We start from the raw sequence: 19,647 nt of genomic DNA, 5'->3' as shown, positions 1-19,647 counted from the left end.
CCTTAACTTTGAGGATATCAGTGCGATGCTTCTGGAGGAGAAGATGTGTCAAAAGATGAGGACTGGAGAAGATTCGGCTTTCTGGACAGGATCAAAGAAAGGTAAGGGTAAGGACTCTGGTAACCCATCTTCTTCTGATGATAAAAAGAGAAAGAAGAAGATCAAGTGCTTCTTTTGCCACAAGGCAGGGCACAAGCAGAATGAGTGCTGAAAGAAGATTGGAGATGAGAAGAACAGAGTAAAGAAAGAGTCCAGCAATAGTACACAGGCAGTACCAATAGAGCTGTTCGTAGCAATTGAGGAGATTTGCATGGAGGCAATTCATGTACCTGCAGATGAATCGTGGATCATTGACAATGGTGCATCATGCCACATGACCATTCAGAAGGATTGGTATACCTCTCTACAGCCAGTAGGGAATGACATCCTGGTAGCAATCGGCAATGATGCAAAATGTCTAGCAAAAGGAAAAGGTACGAATTCTCTCAAGTCAGATGGAGTTGTAAAACAGTTGTCCGATGTTCTTTATGTGCCAGATATCAAGAGGAGCTTGTTGTCTGTTTCTGTGATCACGGATTGGGACCTCAAAGTTCAATTCGATAAGAATGGTGCACAGATCCTGGATCTTCAAGGAAAGATTGTTGGTAAAGGTACGCGGTGCAACAACATTTATGAACTCTCAGCTTTCAGTGCTCGACCGGAGGTGAAGAACACTAAGCTGTGGCATGAGAGGTTTGGTCATCTAAACCTTAGTTCTTTGAAGGAGATGCATAAAAGTGGAATGATTGCAGACCTACCAGAAATTTCAGATCTCCCCGATGTATGTGAAGCTTGCATGATGGGCAAGCAGCATCGGCATCCCTTTCCTAAAGAGGGCAATAGGGCAAAGGCTCCTCTAGAGCTCGTTCACACGGACCTCTGCAAAAAGATGGAGATGGAAGCTTTGGGTGGTTCCTACTACTTCATGACATTGATCGATGACTAGTGTAGAAGGATATGGATATACTTCCTGAAGACTAAAGACGAGGCTTTTAGTAGGTTCAAGGAATGGCATGTAATGGTCGAGAAAGAAACGAGGAGAAAGGTGAAGAAGTTGAGATCAGACAGAGGTGGAGAGTTCACATCAACTGAATTCAAAAGTTACTGCAAAAGTCATGGAATCAAGAGCCAGAGACCCCTGCCACATACATCATAGCAAAATGGAGTAGCAAAATGCAAGATGCGTATCATCTGTAAAATGGGTCGGAGGATGATGAAAGGGAAAGATTTGCCAAAGTCTTTCTGGGCTGAAGCATGTAACACTACAGTTTACATCCTGAATCATAGCTACACGAAGGCTGTGAATGGGATGACTCTACTGCAAGCCTTTTCTGGTAAGAAACCTTCAGCTACACATTTCAGAGTTTTTGGATGTGACTGTTTTGTGCATGTCCCTGATGCTACCAGGACCAAATGGGAATCGAAGAGCCGGAAGTGTATTTTCTTGGGCTACAGTGAACAGGCGAAGGGTTATCGTCTCTATAACCCTATTACCAAGAAGGTAATTGTAAATCGTGATGTGGTCTTCTCAGAACAGCCGCATCAATTGGAGGAGGATGCTTCCTTCCCAGACAAGTAGGACCAAGATATCCATCCAGTACCACCACCAACAATAGACTGAACTCCCCCAACAGTGCTTGGGAGGATTTAAGACAAAGAAGATGAAGAAGAGCCTACAGAACCACAACAGCAATGGTCATTCCTGAAGTGGGTAAAGTAGCTTTTGGACAGAAGACAACCTCGAGCCATTGAGGAGGAACCATCCGAACACCGCCGGTCCAAGAGATTAGAGGAGCAAAGAAGGGCGCATGAACACTTGGTCAACTATGCTTTGATGACAGAAGTGATCCGTGCTGATGAACCCAATTGTCTTGAAGAGGCATAGGGCGATGATAGGTGGATGGAGGCTATGCAATCAGAGTATGGCTCCATAATGAAGAACAACACTTGGGACCTTGTGGATCGACCACCAAAACGCAAGGTAATCAGAACCAAGTGGGTGTACAAGACCAAGTACAAGTCCGACGGCACGTTGGATAAGTACAAGGCTCAGCTCATGGCAAAAGGATTTGCATAGGTACATGGTTTTGATTATCAAGATACTTTAGCTCCCATAGCTCGATTAACCACAATTCCTAGTATTTTGGCTTTAGCTGCCCAGGGAAGTTGGCCTGTGTTTTAGATGGATGTGAAATCTGCCTTTCTGAATGGAGATCTCAAGGAGGAGGTATATGTGGGACAACCACCAAGTTTTGAGATCCCCAGTTTAGAAGCTAAAGTCTGCAAACTAAAGAAGGCACTTTACGGGCTGAAATAGGCTCCACGAGCATGGTACCAGCGAATTGCTGCCTACTTTCTACAAAATGGGTTCAGGAGGAGCCCCCATCTGATGCAAATTTGTATATCTTCAGAGAAGGAGGTAGGTGTATGATCATGGTCCTTTATGTGGATGACCTTGTCATAACAAAAAACCATGAAGAGAAGATCTCGCAGACGAAGCATTTGCTAGGAAGAGAGTTTGAAATGATAGACCTCGGACTGATGCATTTCTGTTTGGGGATTGAAGTTTGGCAGGAGCCAAAATAGATCTTCATTTCACAGCCGAAGTATGCTGGAGAGATATTGAAGGCATTTGGCATGGCTGAGTGCAAGATAGTTGGTACCCCTATGGAGGTTGACGTGAAGCTCTCAAACGAGGATTCATCACCACTGGTGGATGAAGCGAAGTACAGAAGGCTTGTGGGCAACTTGATTTACTTGTGCAACACACGACCAAACATCAGCTTTGTGACTGGTGTACTAAGCAGGTTTTCCAATAAGCCTCAGGAGAACCATTGGAGGGCAGGGATGCGGGTGCTGAAATACATCAAAGACACGCTTGATTATGGCATCACCTATACCAAGGGCAACATCTTGATCACTCGGATTTGGCAGGAGACGTGGACAGTAGGAGATTAGTGGCAGGGTATTGTTTCTCACTTAGATCTGGAGTTGTGTCGTGGGTTGGCAAAAAGTAACCCACGGTTGCTCTTTCTTCTACCGAGGCCAAGTACAAATCTGCATGCTTTGCTTCTTGCGAGGCAGTTTGGTTGAGGAGGATTTTGGGGGACATGGGTGCAGTGCAGAACAAGTCTACATAGTTATCATGTGATAATCAGAGTTGCATGGTGATTGCAAAGAACCCGGTGTTCCACGCTCGCACAAAACACATAGAGATTCAATATCACTTTGTATGTGAGCTCATCATGGATGGAGAGGTCAACTTGGTGTACTGTCTGACTACAGAGAATGCTGCGGACATCTTCACGAAGGCTCTTGGAAGAGACTTGCTGGAGAGGCATCTTCATCGACTTGGCATTGGGCCAAAAAAGTAAGTTCACTTGCGGGTGGACATTGAGGGGGGGTGTTAGATATCAATGCTCCACTCTCATGTAACTACACAGGAACCAGCTAACTCTACTTGTAAGACCCCCATATGAGGAGAAGGCATTTGAGTAGCTCGATTATCCAGTAGGTCCTGGTTTGGACACCAGATGGGGACCATGTGTGGCCTGATGGCTGGACAGCTTCAGATAGAGTTGGCACACCGCCAACTAGGCTACATGCAAGTGTGGGAAGGCATCCCTTGACTGACCACACTGAGGGTAGACAGAGCATTTCTTGGGGTAGCCCACTCTCGGGTTACGGGGCCCGTTTGAAGCCTCAGATGATCCCAGATGGCTCTGGGCCGAACGGAGACCGTAGGTTAGTTGCTCTCTTTTGCACCGGTTCTATCGTATGGTTGGTGGCCTATTTTGAGACCGACCCCCAGTCAATCGTTTTGGGCAGACTGGGTCGGTCACCCAATTGAGCCTAACCGACTATGACTGGTGGCTATATAAGAGCAAGCCTGTGAAGCCCATTTCATCACTGGCTATGGCAACCCTGATTCCTTAGCATCCAGCCTCCGTCTTCTATTGTTCCCAGTATGCTATCAAAGCTTCTTTCACAAGATCGCACGGTTGGGAGGCAGTACCATCTATTGTATCAGTTCTACAGTAATCAAATTTTTAACCATGAGGCAGTGCCATCTATTGTATCAGTTCTACAGTAATCAAATTTTTTATTCTCCATACTATCTTGTTTTCTCTCTTGCATACGAGATCCTGTAATATGTTGAGCACATACGTTGTATTATTTTCTTACATGTTCATCTTCCTCCCCAAACAGTCTTTTGGCTTTTTATTGACATTAGGCAACAAAAATAAATAATCATAACTTGCTTACCTAAAATCAAAAAAGAGTGATCCAACCAGTAAAAATAAGTGACGCATATGCTTTGAATAAGCCATCATGGATTGTTTTCATCAATCATGTTCACAACATTGATTTGCAATGCATCTTTGATAACTTTTGCTTATCAACTCAAACCCTAGTGACCAAGTAGTCAAAATGATAAGAAAGAATGTTTCGTGAATGATTGTGGTCACATTGACAAAAATCATGTTTTTGTCTTCTCACAGTCATGCTAAAGCATAGCCAGGGCTCTGATACCATGTTGAGAGGAAGAGAAAGAGGAGAGAGATGGACACAAGAGTTTCTCCCAAGAAAATGATTCTATTCATAAATCATAGGCATATATATAGTTGAGGTCTAGGCTAAGTTAGGGTGAACTATATATATAGCTCTAACAATGTCTTTGTTATCAACAAAGCAATTGTAACCTACTTCATATTTGACATGCTATGCAATCGTAATTGAATTAGTTGATTTTACCTCTTTGCACCTCCTTCCCAATGTGCATCACAAAAGTACTTAAGGTGTGTCCCTAGTATGTAGCTTCCAAGTATGAAAGTTGCTCACATGGTAGGGTTTAGGGTTTAGGATTTATTGTTTAGGAGTTTAGGAAGTTTAGGTTTTAAATGTTTAAAGTTTAGGATTTACGGTGGTTAAAATGTTTTGGTATTAATTGTTAGAGGTTTAGGATGTAGGGTTAGGTTTAATGCCTTCTCTGCTAGTTTTAATATAAAAGTTATTAAGAAATAATAAGCTCAATGATTATTTATTATCTTTTTTTGAGTTGCTAATTTATTTTTATACATAAAACAGGTATTCACCCTAATAGAGGGTATGGATGTGGTGTTATATAAGAAGGATGAAGTGGTGGCTTTTGGACAAATTCATAGTCTTGATCCTATGAATGTGTGTCATTTCCAACGTTGTGGTGAGAGAAGATGTGTAGTGATAATCACCAACGTTGTAAATCTTAAAGTACATTTAAAATATCCACATGGAGACTTTGAAACATTGGGAGATATCTTACAATGTGACATATTTGATATGCAAGGAACACTCTAGGACCAAGATGAAATTGTTCCAAAGACATACTTTCAAGATATCAAGAAAACTTATTTTGAGGGGGGAAAAGTAGAGATGTTATCTTGCTCTAGAGAAGTTTTAGCAATTGGCAACTTTAAGGGCTATGCTCAGAGTTTTCTCTGTATAGTGGAGATAATTAAGTTGACTAGTGCAGGTGTCCTTCAAAATGCAATGGATAGTACTTCACATCTAGACATCCATAATACTATCTCTCATCTACAAGTTCATAGTACTTGTAAATGGGAGTTAGCTTTCTTGAAATCAAGTTTGCCCAAGACAATTTCCTTCAATGTCATGGAAGACACAACATAATATTATCAGAAGAAAAGGACCATAACACAAATGGGATCCAAATTGATAAGAATCTATAGTAGTGATCAAGAGTATCATAGTGGCATGCTCACAGGTATTGAGGACATTATAGTAACAGATGTTGATGTAGAAAAGGTTTCTTGTATTGCAAGTGACTCAAATATACTCACTGTTATAGAAGACTTGTCTTGTGTTGCAAGTGACTCAAACAGGCTCATTGGTATAGAAGACTTGTCATGTGTTGCAAGTGACTCAGACAGGCTCACTAGTATAGAAGACTTGTCCTGTGTTGCAAGTGACTCGAATAGGCTCACTGATATAGAAGACTTGTCTTGTGTTGCAAGTGACTCAAACATGCTTACTGATATAAAAGACTTGTCTTGTATTGAGAATAATAAGATGGGACCACAAAGAAAAATACACACAAAGATCGATGGGATAAGTGATGCAATAACAGGAATTGATGATATTAGTGACAATGATCATGATGTTACCACTCGAACGCAGGGCAAAAGGGGCAGAGAATCTGAGACTTGTCATGTTGTTCGTAATATTATTGCTATATGCCAGAGAATATAGATGGGAGAATCTTGAGTTACGAAGGAGAAAGAGTTCAACCATAAAATTCAAGAGGCATTGGCAACAAATTGACATCAATAAGCATGTCTACCAGATTGCCATTTCCAACATATTATAAGGTATCAAATAATTCTCAAGCCCACATAGCATTTGATTATAGAGATGAAGATTCAAGGGAAATGGATTCGAGGTCTGATGGGCTTACAATTGGAAAATACAAGACACTATTTACAAAAAGAAAGTATGTGAGTGTGAAGAGGCAAAGAATCATGGCATCAATTCCAAAATCAAAGAGACATGTAATGTTATCTGAGGAGAATATGGAAAGGATGCTTATGCGAGTTTGTTGCAAGAGACTTTGCATTAGAAAAGTAGGAAAAGATGATTGTGTAGCCAACATGAAAACTCTTGAAGAAGATAGTTATGTCTATTAGGCGCTGTCTTACTCCAAATACCCATGAAACTTTTAAGTGAAGGTGAAGCATTAGAATAGTCTTACAACGATCATGTAATGGCAATTAGTTGCATGGGTTAGCGTGATATGCGTGTGAACAAGGGTGTAGGTGTGTCGTTTGCGAACTAGATAAGACCTAAATTTAAAGTTTCTATTTGGAAGGTGCAAATTAACTTAACGGCATGATAGGTGCATTGAACTTGCGAATTGTCACGCGGTCGCAATAAGTCCTCACAATTTACGCGGTCGACATGGCCTCGGCCCTCACACGCAGAACAGATGGTATTACTGATTACTTCAATTCGGACTGCGTTTCAGATCGGCTGATGCGTTGAATCTTTGCATACACTTCAAACTCAGTTGTAACTGTCCCGCCGCCACGATCAGAAATCGCCGAGAAGATCGACTGAGGATCGTGTTTCCCGTTGCGCTTTCGTCATTTGCGAGCTGGCAGCTCCTTGATTCGGTGCATATAATCGACAATCGGCGTAGATGGACATCACACAGTAAGAACAAGCCTTAAGAAATTGTGGCAAACGAAAAGTTAGCAATGGCTACATTATACATAGTACATACGACCTTACACTAGGACGAAAGGGCGTCAACGATCTGCTGGAACTTGAAGTCAGGAAGATAGGAACTGGGCACAGGGCGGAGCGAAGCAAAACCCTTTAACCGACAGTGTTTCGATACATTGAACTCCGCGACGAATATAGAGGAAAGGGAGCTTCATGTACGTTCAAATCCTTACTTGCTCCAAAGCAAAGACGAAGAACGCACCCAGTTTACGTCAACATAGGTGCCTAGCATCCTCTCTTGCGTCCCGATTGTACCTACGTCTATCGCACGCTTGATGAGTGGTCCTCGACGTCTTAAGGAAACAACTCGTACGTTTGAATATACACAAGACGTAGAATTATTTATACACGTAGATCATGCATCTAATGATCCACGTATTATAGTGACTGGATCAATTGTTTCACGTAGTTTGCGATCCTAGTACATCGCCTGAGATGACTGAGGTTTGCAGACTCTATATGCAGATATATCCTCGCGATTATAAATCGAAAGTTGGTCCGAAGACTTTGTGCGTTCATGTCATTGTTTTGGCACGTAACTCCTCCATCAATTTGGAGTTCCGCATCAAGCTAGTTCCCATCTTCCATGGAACAAACTTCTACGCTTGGAAGAAGACTCGAATGATGTAGTTCTTAAGGGTGAGATCCATCGAGTATGGCATCTAGCGTACAGAAGGAACCAAAACGAATGGAAAGATCTATGCTTGGCAAGGGAAAGAGAACAAGCGTAGTGGTTCTTGATTGGAAGAAAAATCGTATTACTCAAGCAAGTTGTGACGATGCATGTGGACATTGCTCGAGCACCACACTATGAGAAGAGGTGGAAGATGGAGGTGATGCATATACCTTATCAACTTGATGCCCTTTGTTGCAATGATGATGGGTTTGAATCAGAATATGAGCACTAGAAGAACAAAAGCTCGTTCACTTCCTACATCATGGTATGCTTTCATGTTAATGATCAACAATGGTATCACTTGGGATGATGTTGTCGATGCTTTGCTTGAGAAATAGATGATACAAGAGGATGTGAAGTCACACCTAAAGGGAGTCTAATGTAGAAAAGGAACATGTACATACCATCAAATCTAGGGGACTTTTAACTTTGGGAGTTAATAAAAACTAGGAGACTTTTAAAAGAACGTGAGGGGTTTAAAGTCCATAAATCTTACACAAGAGAACAACCCAAAGTCACAAATGCAAAGTGTTGTGAGAATTGATAGTCCAATTGTTATACTCAAACACAATGTTCGACAATTTTGTCAACATGCCATGTGACTAAATAGTGGAGCAGTACTACGGTGCATGATGTGGTACAAAGGATAGTTCAAGAGACCAAAAGGGTGTTCTTCCAATAATATTGCTCAAATTCGTGAAGATTTAGAGGCTCAAATTAAAGGTTAGGAGAGAGTAAAGTCATACTCGAGGGTATTGAAATAAGAATATTAAGCCGACTTGTATAATTTGTGATAGCTATTATGGGATATTTATGGCCATTAATGTCACACAAGGCCACTTATACTTTTTTTAACATTGGATGTTGTGAACAATGTTATTTTGATGGTTGTTGGTACCAGCAATGCAGACTTATGGTATATGATATTAGTTCATGTAAACATGAAAGCATTGAAGGAAATGCATACTAAAGATCTCGTCAAGTTCTTTGACCTAAGCCAAGGGATGCATGCTAGAGTAAGCATTATAGACATCCTTTGAATGGCAAAATGGTTTGTAGTGGATACAGATATGTTCATGAAGTTGTACCATCTGTAGGTGGACCAAAATACTTTATACACCTTCATTGATAATGCCATGAACAAAAAAGAGAACTTTATTTTTATGAAGAAAAAATTCAATATGTGGCTACTTTAAAGAGTTTGATTAGTAGATGGATGTCATATTTAACAAGGACCATTTACAAGATGCAAAAAGAGGGCCTTAAGAGGGCCATGTAATAGATTTGCAAAAAATACACATAAATTCCTAATTTTCCTACTAAAGGGATGTCAAGTTACATTGAAGTTGTTAAGGGAGAATATATGGGTAATATCGTGGAGTTTCAGAATCGTAAGAAGACAATAAAAATGGTGAAAGAGATGTAAAAGCATAAGAAGACACTGTATAAAGGGAAAGAAATGAAATCTAGGACTTATTAAGGGCGCCAAATAGCTTAAAAAAGAAAAAATAATAAAAAATAATCATCTAGAATAGATGATCTAGAATCCATGAAGTTAATATAAAGAGAGGATTTGGTTGAAGTAAAGTAAGAGCATATGCAATAGAGGATGATGTAAGACAAATGCCAATGAAGACATGAAGATCATTTGCTAAGGCCAAGTAAAAAATGCACAACGAGTGCTATAATATGAAATGAATGAGATGTGTTACATCCCACATATTACACACTTTAGTTATTGAAGGGGAGGTATATGATGTAGGGCTCACTCTATGTGATTTGAAGTTCCATAGCAGCGATCTAGTTACACAATTGCAATGGCCTACTCAAAGGTTGATCATTGGACAAGAACAACGCATGATCAATATTTCTCATTGATTTAGAAACACATTTGGTACCTAGACCTATTCCTAGTACAATGGAATTCTATTGCATGTAAATGTGTACTCAAAAAGAAACACAAGCACCTAGTTATATTTCACAAGACTTGTAAAGCAACGCTTATGACAAAGGGTTACCCTCAAATAGCAAGGCTATACTACAACGAGACTTTCTCAAATCTCATCCCAAAATTTTAAAAATTGATGGATCATGTGAAAATCTAATCTAGAGATTCATTAAGATGACATCCATGCAACCTTCTTCAATGGCAATTTAGAAGAAAGTAGTTTTATATCAACATGAGATTAATGTAAAAGGATATGTTAACCAACACAAGTCATCTCTAGTATTCACTATCACAAGTATTTGTACATTTTAAAGCAAGCTTTGAGAGCATACTTCACAATGATTGACATAAGATTCCAAAGTCCATTGTAGATCAACCCACCTAGGAGTGGGGAGAAAGTGATGGAGAGAAGAGGAGAGGAGAGTTTTTTACAAATCAACCTCACTCAGTTTGATCTCTAGGAGGCTCCTCTCTAGTCGCCGTTCTGCTCAAGGTTGAAGTTTCTACTACTGTAGAGACTACTTTTTATATAGTCAAAGGATCGACCATAACTTTTTTAGGTTTGCTCAAATCACCTCAAAGTAAAATGAAAGTCTATTATTTGGAAGATAATCTATATTTTTTCCCTCTAGCACAAAGACATAATCATTGTCGTTTGGCCGTGGTGAAAGTTGCAAGCAGAGGGGGTATTGGCAAACTATTTTTTCTTTAATGGGGGACAGACAGGAAACAAGAGACCAAACCTCCAGATGCTGCAACAGTAGCTTCACCCTTGCCTAACACTAGGCACAATGAGGTCTTTATTCATTTAGACTTAAATCTTGAAATGTCAATTCATGAGCTCCTTTATTTTGTTCATGATCTCCTTGCTATACTTATATGATCTAGAGATTCCAATTTCCCTTCCTTATTCTAGAAGGGTACCCTTTAACGTGGGTATTCACAAATTGATTAGGAAAAGGGTGCGTTGTATTCATTAAAATTTCACTGATAAGGGACTTTAAATTAGGCATTGAATGCATGTGCTACAGAGGATTTACATATAGTGAACATAATGCATATATATCTCTTGTAATAGAGAGAAGTCCTACAAAATATTAATGTGGGGAGACTTTTATGTACAAACATGTTCTTACCTCTCTAGAATTGTCATTTGGTTTTTTTGATATTGTTTCTTGAAAAGGATGGGTAGTTAGAGATGGTCCCTATGCATTGGAAATATGCATTTATGGCTTCTTGATGGAAGACTATGCGGGTCAAGATGTTACAATTGATGGCTATATTGAAGTGGAGACTACGCAATGTAGAGTGAGAAACTTCACTCCTAGGGAGAATCCTTTGGATGAGGCAAACTTAGTGTTAGGTAGGAGGTTCAGGAAGTGTGGTGTTGGTACACGGTGTTATGCATTGAGTCTCAATGTACATTGCCTAGTCTCAATGTAGAGAAAAGGGAAATCGCTCTAGGGTGGGTAGTGGAATGGACCACCTAATGATACAAGGATTGATGACAGGGACTAAAACTAATGAAAATCATGAATCTGGAAAATCCTATGTGATTAGTAAGTATGCATAAAGCATGGTTTTCTAAGCGCATTAACCCTTTTCAATTGATTTTTTTGGGAGCATTGGTAAATGAAAAAGAAAACACCCAATGAAAATGATCATCGGCAATTTTAGTGGATGGTTGGCGAGTGTACACTCGTGTGATTAGTGAGACTTTTTTTCCTTTTTCCCCACTCACACCACACGACCCCCAACACACACGGCAAAGTATGAGGGGCAGCCCACTTGTGGGAAGCATGCAACAAGTTTCCTTCTTAAGGGAAATTGAGCGCGGGCAACTCCTCAAGCACATGGTGCGTATGTACACCACCACACTCTCGAGGGGTTGTAGAAACTTTAAAGGAGGAATGTGAGAAGTTTCCATGTTTGTGAAGGAGAATATTGAAACTGTAGCCAGCGTTGCTATAAAAGTGAGATTTTGCGGATCCCAGCAGAGATCCTGAACCGTACACTCTGGTATTGTTCACTCAAGCCAAGGTCAAAAATTGGTGGTAGGAGTGTACTGCAAGCGGGACCCGCGGTCACATGGACGCCAACCCCACTCCACGTGGTGCGACGTGCGGATGGCCACCTTCGCATTATGACTTTATAGTCCAATCAATAGCGGCCCACTGGCCTTTTCTTTTTAATTGCGTCCAATAATCTAAATCGTCTAATAATCATCAAAATCCATCTGGGCAAAACCTATTTGAAACTTCTACCCTCAGAACACACAGTTTTTCATCGCCTCATCGATTCATCTCTCAAACCACTTTCACTCCTGATCGCGGTCCTGAGCCTTTCCAACCTCTGCCTCGCTGGAATAGCCATCCCTCCACAAGCTAATAATAAGCATTCGTGCAAAACACACATTTTTTATTCGCCGCTTTCGGTCACGAACCTTCGAGGCCAAATGTGTGGTTCACGTGCAGAGAAAAACAATCAGAGGCGACGGAATTTCCCAGATGTCTGGTTCCTACCCCTATATGCCACCAAAGATATCAAAGAGCGAGGGTATTGTAATTTCTAACGTCACACACAACAGACCAGCGTCTCAAAATGAACTTACTCCAGCGTGTCAACGTTCAAAGGCTCCGGTTGATTGCCGTGTGCTGCTTATTATAGTTTCTGAATCCTCTAGGCTACCTGACGTTGCGCCTGACGCAGCAGCAAATAGTAAACAATTGGTAAATCCATGCGGGATGCAAAGTTCCAAATTCGAACTTAATTTGATCTTCGTTGAAGGCAACAAGCTTCTTTGCAGTTCCATGAAAGAGGGAATGGGCATCCTGCACTGATTGGACTCTCGCATCTGGAGAGAACACCAGACCCGACTAACCTAAACTATGAAGAGAGCTCAGCGTGCCACATTGCCCCACGTGAAGTGAGGACGGCACCGGGGTCCGGGGAGTAGACAAGACTCTTTGGAGAGTGGACACTGGGAGCTTGCTTGGAAAAAAGCCAAAACTTTGCAATTGGAAGAGCCGGATAGTGCTAAGCCGAGAGTATCCATGGCCACTGACAAACACACCATGTAGCTCCTGTGGCCAATGGAGCTTCCCTCTTAGTACTCATATCAAATGCGCGACCCCTCTGTCCCCTTCGCCTGCCCTGGCTGCTGAGTCCTACAACTGCACTGTGATGAGACAGACAATCCAATCTGGTTGACGTTTGCTGTCACGTCCTGACCGCTGTAGTACTCCCGTCATCCGTCGTTCTTCTCTGTTGTGCTTCAAGTTTCCAAGTTGCAAGCTGCAACTTGCTCGTCGCCCCGCCTTCGCCTGCTACAAGATAAAATAAGAGGTCTGTGGTGACTCAAGGGAGCCTTTCGCTTCAGGATTTTGTGACACAAACATTCCCTGGCCTCCATAGGAAGACTTGTGTCTCGTGGAGACTTGGAGCATGCGAAACTCCGCGTTGGTCTTTCGCATGTGGGTTTCTCTATAAAATTTTCTGCCTCGGAAAACGAAACGAAGGTCAGTCGCAGACTACATAATTTACAAGAAATCCGGGATCGCGGATTAGGGACGGGACCTGAGAGCTTTCGAGTTCTTATAGAAAAGCATTTCGAGTTTACAACGCCCGTTGCTCGTCACATCAAGTGTCTCCTCTGCTGTTCGAGATTTCAGGCTCCCCACACGAAGACACCTACAGAAAGTGGCAAAGAAGGTAGAGCCACCCCACGGGTGAAGGAACGTAATGGACGACGACGTCCACTGGATACCCGAAACAACAGGCACATGCATACTCGTAGCATTCATCTTCATCAGCAGACTCCTTGTAGTCCTTGGAACTACAGTCGACCTACAACTGTGCTCGCCTTTGGCACAGGCTGAGTGTGGGTTACTCAAATCGCTGCAATTTGATGGTCGACTGGTTTTTGACAGCGTCCATGATGCCGCTCGAGACTTCGGAGGTATGGACACCCTTTGGCCTCGAGCTGTACTGTATCCTTCCTCTGTCAAGGACATCGCCACTCTTCTCAAGGCCATTCACGTCTCGGGGTCTGCCTCGAATCTTACGGTGGCTGCCAAAGGTCATGCTCACTCTATACATGGACAAGCTCAAGCTAAGAATGGAGTAGTGATAGAAATGTCGTCGTTTCGTGGGATTGAAATATGCAGAGGTACATCTCGGACTCAACCATTCGCCGACGTTCGTGGTGGAGAACTCTGGATCGATGTTCTGCAGGCAACGTTGAGAGAGGGGCTTGCTCCAAGGTCTTGGACGGATTACTTGTACCTTAGCGTCGGTGGAACACTTTCAAATGCCGGGATCAGTGGACAGGCCTTTCTCCACGGCCCGCAGATCAGCAACGTTTATCAGCTCGAAGTAGTTACAGGTGTTGTTTGTGCGCCTCTTAGTAGTTTCCATTTGTTGCAAGTTAGACGTCACGTTAAGAAATTTCTTAAGCCTACTAGCGGCTGATCCCGAACAGCGTGGTTGTGAGCAGGAAAGGGGGACGTTTTGGTTTGTTCCAACGATCAAAACTCAGATCTATTTCACGCGACACTCGGCGGGCTGGGCCAATTTGGCGTAATCACAAGCGCCCGTATCGCTCTAGAATCGGCACCACAACGGGTGAGCTTCGGTTAATCTTGTCTAGTTCATGTAAAAGCAGATAGAACGCCATTTCTGACAGGAAGATATATATTTTTGTCTCTGATTACGGCTACTGAAGTTCAATCCATGAAGCTCTGCAGCTATCTCATTGTCGTCTGGCTTGTCACTGTGCAACAGGTGAAATGGATAAGGATTCTGTATTCGGATTTTGATACCTTCAGGCGAGATCAGGAGTACCTAATCTCACAGCCCCATGGCCAAAGCTTTGACTACGTTGAAGGATTCGTGGTTCCGAACACTGATAACCTGATTGATACTTGGAGAACCTCTGTGTTCAAGCCACAGAACGTTCCTGCGAACAGGAGTGTGCAACCTGGCGCCAAGACGACTGACGTTCTTTATTGTCTGGAGGTCACAAAGAACTACAATGCACCTGAAGCAGATATGGTTGAAGAGGTGAGGATCGTTATCAAAATAAGTGAGGCAGCATGCTTGCGGGATAGAGAGAGAGAGAGGGGGGACTCGGGAGGAGCAAGGCGCATGATTGCCGACGATGTGACGCTTTTAGCTGGAGAGATTCGGTACGTAAGTTGAAGGTCGAAGAAGAATTTGACAACTGTTGTATGTCTCCCGCAGAAGGTGGCCACCTTGCTAGCAACCCTTGATTCCCGTCCGTCGTCTATATACACCACGGATATGTCGTACCTTGAATTTCTGGACCGCGTTCACACGGGAGAGCTCAAGCTTCGTGCCAAGGGACTCTGGGAAATTCCTCACCCGTGGCTCAATCTCTTTGTTCCTCAGAGTAAGATTGCAGAGTTTGACGCGGGAGTGTTCAAACGGATTGTCAGAAGCAAGGGTGGAGGTCCGGTTATAATCTACCCTATGAACCGAAGCAAGTAAGCTTGCATGTAGATGCATGCAGTGTCCGAGTCTCATCGTTGTAGATCGTCTTTTAACACGTATATGACCAGCTTCTTCCTTGGTGATGGTTTTGTAGATGGGATCCGCGCACCTCTGTAGCCATTCCGCACGAGGACATTTTCTACTTGGTCGCCCTCCTCCGTTCGCCCTCCACTCTACCTGGTGGTCCAACTACAGCGGAGCTTCTTGAGCAAAATGAAGCGATTTTGGAATTCTGTAAGAGCTTTGGGATCGGCGAGAAGCAGTATATACCCAACTTCTCCAAGACCATCGATTGGCAACATCAATTCGGGGCAGACAAATGGGCTACTTTTGTGGACAGGAAAGCTAAGTACGATCCTGATGCAGTGCTCGCTCCCGGCCAGAAGATGTTCACAAGGGGGCAATCGCAAGGTCCACTCCTAGTGCAATCCACTGAAGAGGCGCTCTTGTCATGAGAAAAGCTACATTGGGAGGATTTGGCACGTCTGGGCGATCTCCTGAATTGTCTCTCGTCCATCCACCCAACTACAACATTGATATATACAGTCGCGGATAAATCGTTAATCAAGGATGCCAAATTTTGGTGGACATAAGAACTTGTCCGTTGTAATTTTTTATTAGAGGTCGTGCCCTATGATTTGCTTTCGAGCACTGTCGAATTTGTTCTGCAGTTACATGATCATCTAAGAAGCACACCTCTTCAAAGGAGTCATTAATTTGGCTCCTTCTACGAAGTCTCTATCTATGGGACCTAGGTTCAAATGGCCAAAGCGTAACTATCACTTGTGTTCAATAGAAGGATAATATTTTTAAATCACTTTTTAACAAAACTAAATGTTTAAAGAAAGATATTTTGAAACCATGTTTTTGAATTTTCTTTTTTGGAGAGGGCTATCATAATCAATATCTTTTAACACAAGTAAAGATTTGTACAGAAAAAGAGTATCTTTTAATCGTACACTTGTTGAAGGGTATCATAAAAAGTATTTTTAAAAAACCTTATAGATTTTTGAAGAAAAAGGGTGTTTATTAATCATACGATATTCACAAATAAGGGATATAAAAAATTGTCCTTGAGCATGTGATACATAGGGTTTATATATAATGACTCTTGTGATGGCTATACACGTTCCTTCATAATAACTTCGTTACTTGTTCAGTTCCACTCACCCACTCTCAACGGAAGGCTTTCAATTGGGCTTGAAAACTTACAACTAAGTGTTTATGCTATGTTAAGCCCTAATGACATGGTGGGAAAAGCTCGGGAAAACAGTTTTTATGGGCAAATCTAATTTTCCATGTTAAATATCATAATATTGGTCATTTGCTTGGTTTGTGGAAAGAACTTAGGAAAAAAGATAGGGGACCACATGGCACTAATGTCCCACTTCTCACAAAGCTACCACAATGTCATATAAGGTCTTTAGTAAACTTAACATAAGTACTCATGTACATTAAATACATTAAGGGAAATGGTAACAACACAATTACGTTTCTATTTTGTTACCTTCATAACATGGTTCTAACAATAAATGTTGGATCTTTTTTTTCTGAACATTAAAGTAGTATAGCTCTACACTGTCAATTTCTTTGACCTTACAATCACAATGGCTTCTTCTTTGCTTTCAAAGGAGTACTTACCCAAGTTTACTTTTGATTTGGTCTCCACTCTAAAAAATGCTCAACAAAAGTCTTAGTTATGTAACATTCCTGCTATCCATTTAAGTTAACCCTTTCCATACATTACCTTGTTTGATTTCCCAAAACGATTATTTTAAGTACCTATTTCTTGCAAGTTGAACTCTCAAGCTTCCTTTAACATGCCATCTCCATGCCATTAAGGGACTGACATGATTAGAACTCCTTGAATTTCAATTGGAATACATGCTTCTATTGAAATCCTTAACCAATAGTTCTTAACTAACTAGTATAAGTGAGAGGCCTTTGGCCAATCACATGCTTCTTTAAATCCTTAATGAGTGGGAATATGCCTTATGTCAATCATACGCTTTTTGTTAAACTAGCATTGATGATCTTAGGGCTTTAGGCCTGGCTATTGAAACGGGCACATGGGACATGCCAATGCATAAACACCATTTAAAATGACCTAGTCCTCTTACATAGGATGGAAATCACAATTATTTGAGATAGTGTACTAAATAGTACTAACTAGCAAGTAATTTGGCTTCAAGATTATCCTACATGGATACATTACATGCATGGTACCGTAGTATAAATGGCTACATGTGTGCCTAAGCCTCAACTCCTCAACGTTTCCTCTTTCAAACTTATATATGCCTCACTTCTAGTTAACCTCATAGCTTTCAAGATCAATGAGGGGGCAATGAGGGGAGTCCTTTAGTTAATATATATTATTTGCCATGGTATTTTTTGTAAATATTGGACTAGACACTTGTGTACCTTTTCCCATGGGAAAGTATGAGTATATGTTTAGTTTACACGAGAAAATTTAGCACTCTGGATAATAGAGTGTAACTTGAGCATACTCTTCTTAGAAAATGCAAGTAGATGTGCAAGTGTTGTAACTGATTGTGCACTCTTGTGCTACTATAGACTCTTGCAGATGCCTCCCTAGTACTAGCACATTGAAAGGCTTGTAACAAGGTGCTCTAGGCGGCATTGTACTTCAAATTACTACCAATTAAATATACTAACCTTGGGTCTGAAACAATAATCAGGGAGTATTTTACCCACTTGGAGGTTTTTCAAAATGATCTCAACTCTAGTACTAGAGATGCTTCATGATCACATGTAGCTTCAATACACATACAATACACATACTAAATTATGTGTTGCTATCTCTAATCTCGTTGTTCGCTACAAACTTGGCATGGAGTGGCATTGTCGATGGTGCTTTTCCCACTCTAATCGCTAATTTGAATTTGCAAGTTTAATATAGAATTCAAGCTCCAACTAAATGCAATCATTCATGTGTAAAGTGTCCTTGACTTTTATTACTTTTCAATGGTTGAGGAAGAATATCGCATCCTACATGTGTATAGGGTTGGAGAAAGGTTTTAAAAGGTGTGTGTACTAGACCCTTTCAGACCCAAAAGAGATTCAAATTATTTACCTTGTGTATAATATTTTTTAAAGAAAACCATTTCCCTTCTTAGGCTTAATGTATCTATGGTGATGATAACCATGATTCTTTAAAACGAGTGACTATACTATTTATTTCATAGTTTGCTATGCTAAATGTAGACCTTCTTTACATTTACAAGTTGTAAGACTATTTTTAAATAGGTACAAGTTGCATGGATGTTACCATCTTAACCAATGATGTGTACAATGTTACATGCTCATTTTAGATGTTAGGTACCATGTTAACTCCTCACTTTTTGCCTCATTTGCATCTTCAAAAAAATATGTTAGTCACTTTGCTTTACACCTTGTTTGTAAGCAGGTATACAAGGATCCCACACTAATCTAATTGAGTTGGGATCTAAATGCATCATGCTCGTTGAAATCATGTTAGAATTTTAGGCTATGATGACTTGCATACCAAAATACAAAGAATACATTAAAAAATGTTATTGTGTGTAACTACCACCATGGAGCTGGCCTTATTACCTGATACATGTGCTTGTTACTACTACCACCACACTAATTTATCACCTGCATGGCAAAGTCTACAAGCAGCTCCTGTTAGCTCTTTCCCATGGCTTTCGCAGGAAGAGTAGGGTATTCTCAGTATGCAGGGTTCCGAGCCTTTTTGTCACCTACAGATATATCGTTGTTGTTGTTTGTTGTATAAGTGTAGCTTAGGACCTCAAGTCATACTCCAGTGAGAGACATAGGCTTAAGTGTGGCAAGTAAACATAGCGCATGCATGTGTGAACAGGACATGCATCATCATGGTTGGGGTAATGAAGGCTTTTGCCTTCATTAGGGGTTGAAGAGTTTAGGAGGAGTTTAAGGGTTAGAGAGGGGTTCAAGGTTTACAAGGAGGTTCCAAGGTTCAGAGAGAGATTCTAGAGTTTAGAAGAGGTTCAAGGGTTAGAAGGAGGATCCAAGGTGGCCAACCTGTGCATTGCTAGAGTGATAAGAATGGAGAAAGTCCCTAATGTGTGTGGTCATTGTAGGGCTATCACAACAACACAAAGAACCTATAGATGCGCAAAATAGCGAGCGCGTCTATAGGCACAGTTCAAACAAAGAAATTACAGGC

The 19,647-nt window shown here is 41.4% G+C and overlaps 1 protein-coding gene across 1 annotated transcript; it reads left to right on the top strand.

The window, feature by feature from the left end:
* The first annotated feature begins 12,616 nt into the window (after nucleotides 1-12,616).
* On the top strand, nucleotides 12,617-16,248 carry LOC147895804 (cytokinin dehydrogenase 9-like). The gene is made up of 5 exons (XM_087383043.1): nucleotides 12,617-14,328; nucleotides 14,440-14,567; nucleotides 14,727-15,005; nucleotides 15,186-15,448; nucleotides 15,550-16,248. The coding sequence occupies exons 1-5, from the start codon at nucleotides 13,686-13,688 to the stop codon at nucleotides 15,908-15,910; spliced, it is 1,674 nt and encodes a 557-aa protein (XP_087239169.1). The 5' UTR covers nucleotides 12,617-13,685; the 3' UTR covers nucleotides 15,911-16,248.
* Nucleotides 16,249-19,647: the final 3,399 nt, after the last annotated feature.

The sequence above is a fragment of the Dipteris shenzhenensis genome, chromosome 12 (genome assembly GCF_047967505.1).
Source record: "Dipteris shenzhenensis isolate YYH24624 ecotype China chromosome 12, Dip_SZ_1.0, whole genome shotgun sequence".
NCBI classification, from domain to species: Eukaryota; Viridiplantae; Streptophyta; class Polypodiopsida; order Gleicheniales; family Dipteridaceae; genus Dipteris; species Dipteris shenzhenensis.
Note: the sequence above shows the minus strand (reverse complement) of the source record. Positions and strands in the feature narration are given on the sequence as shown.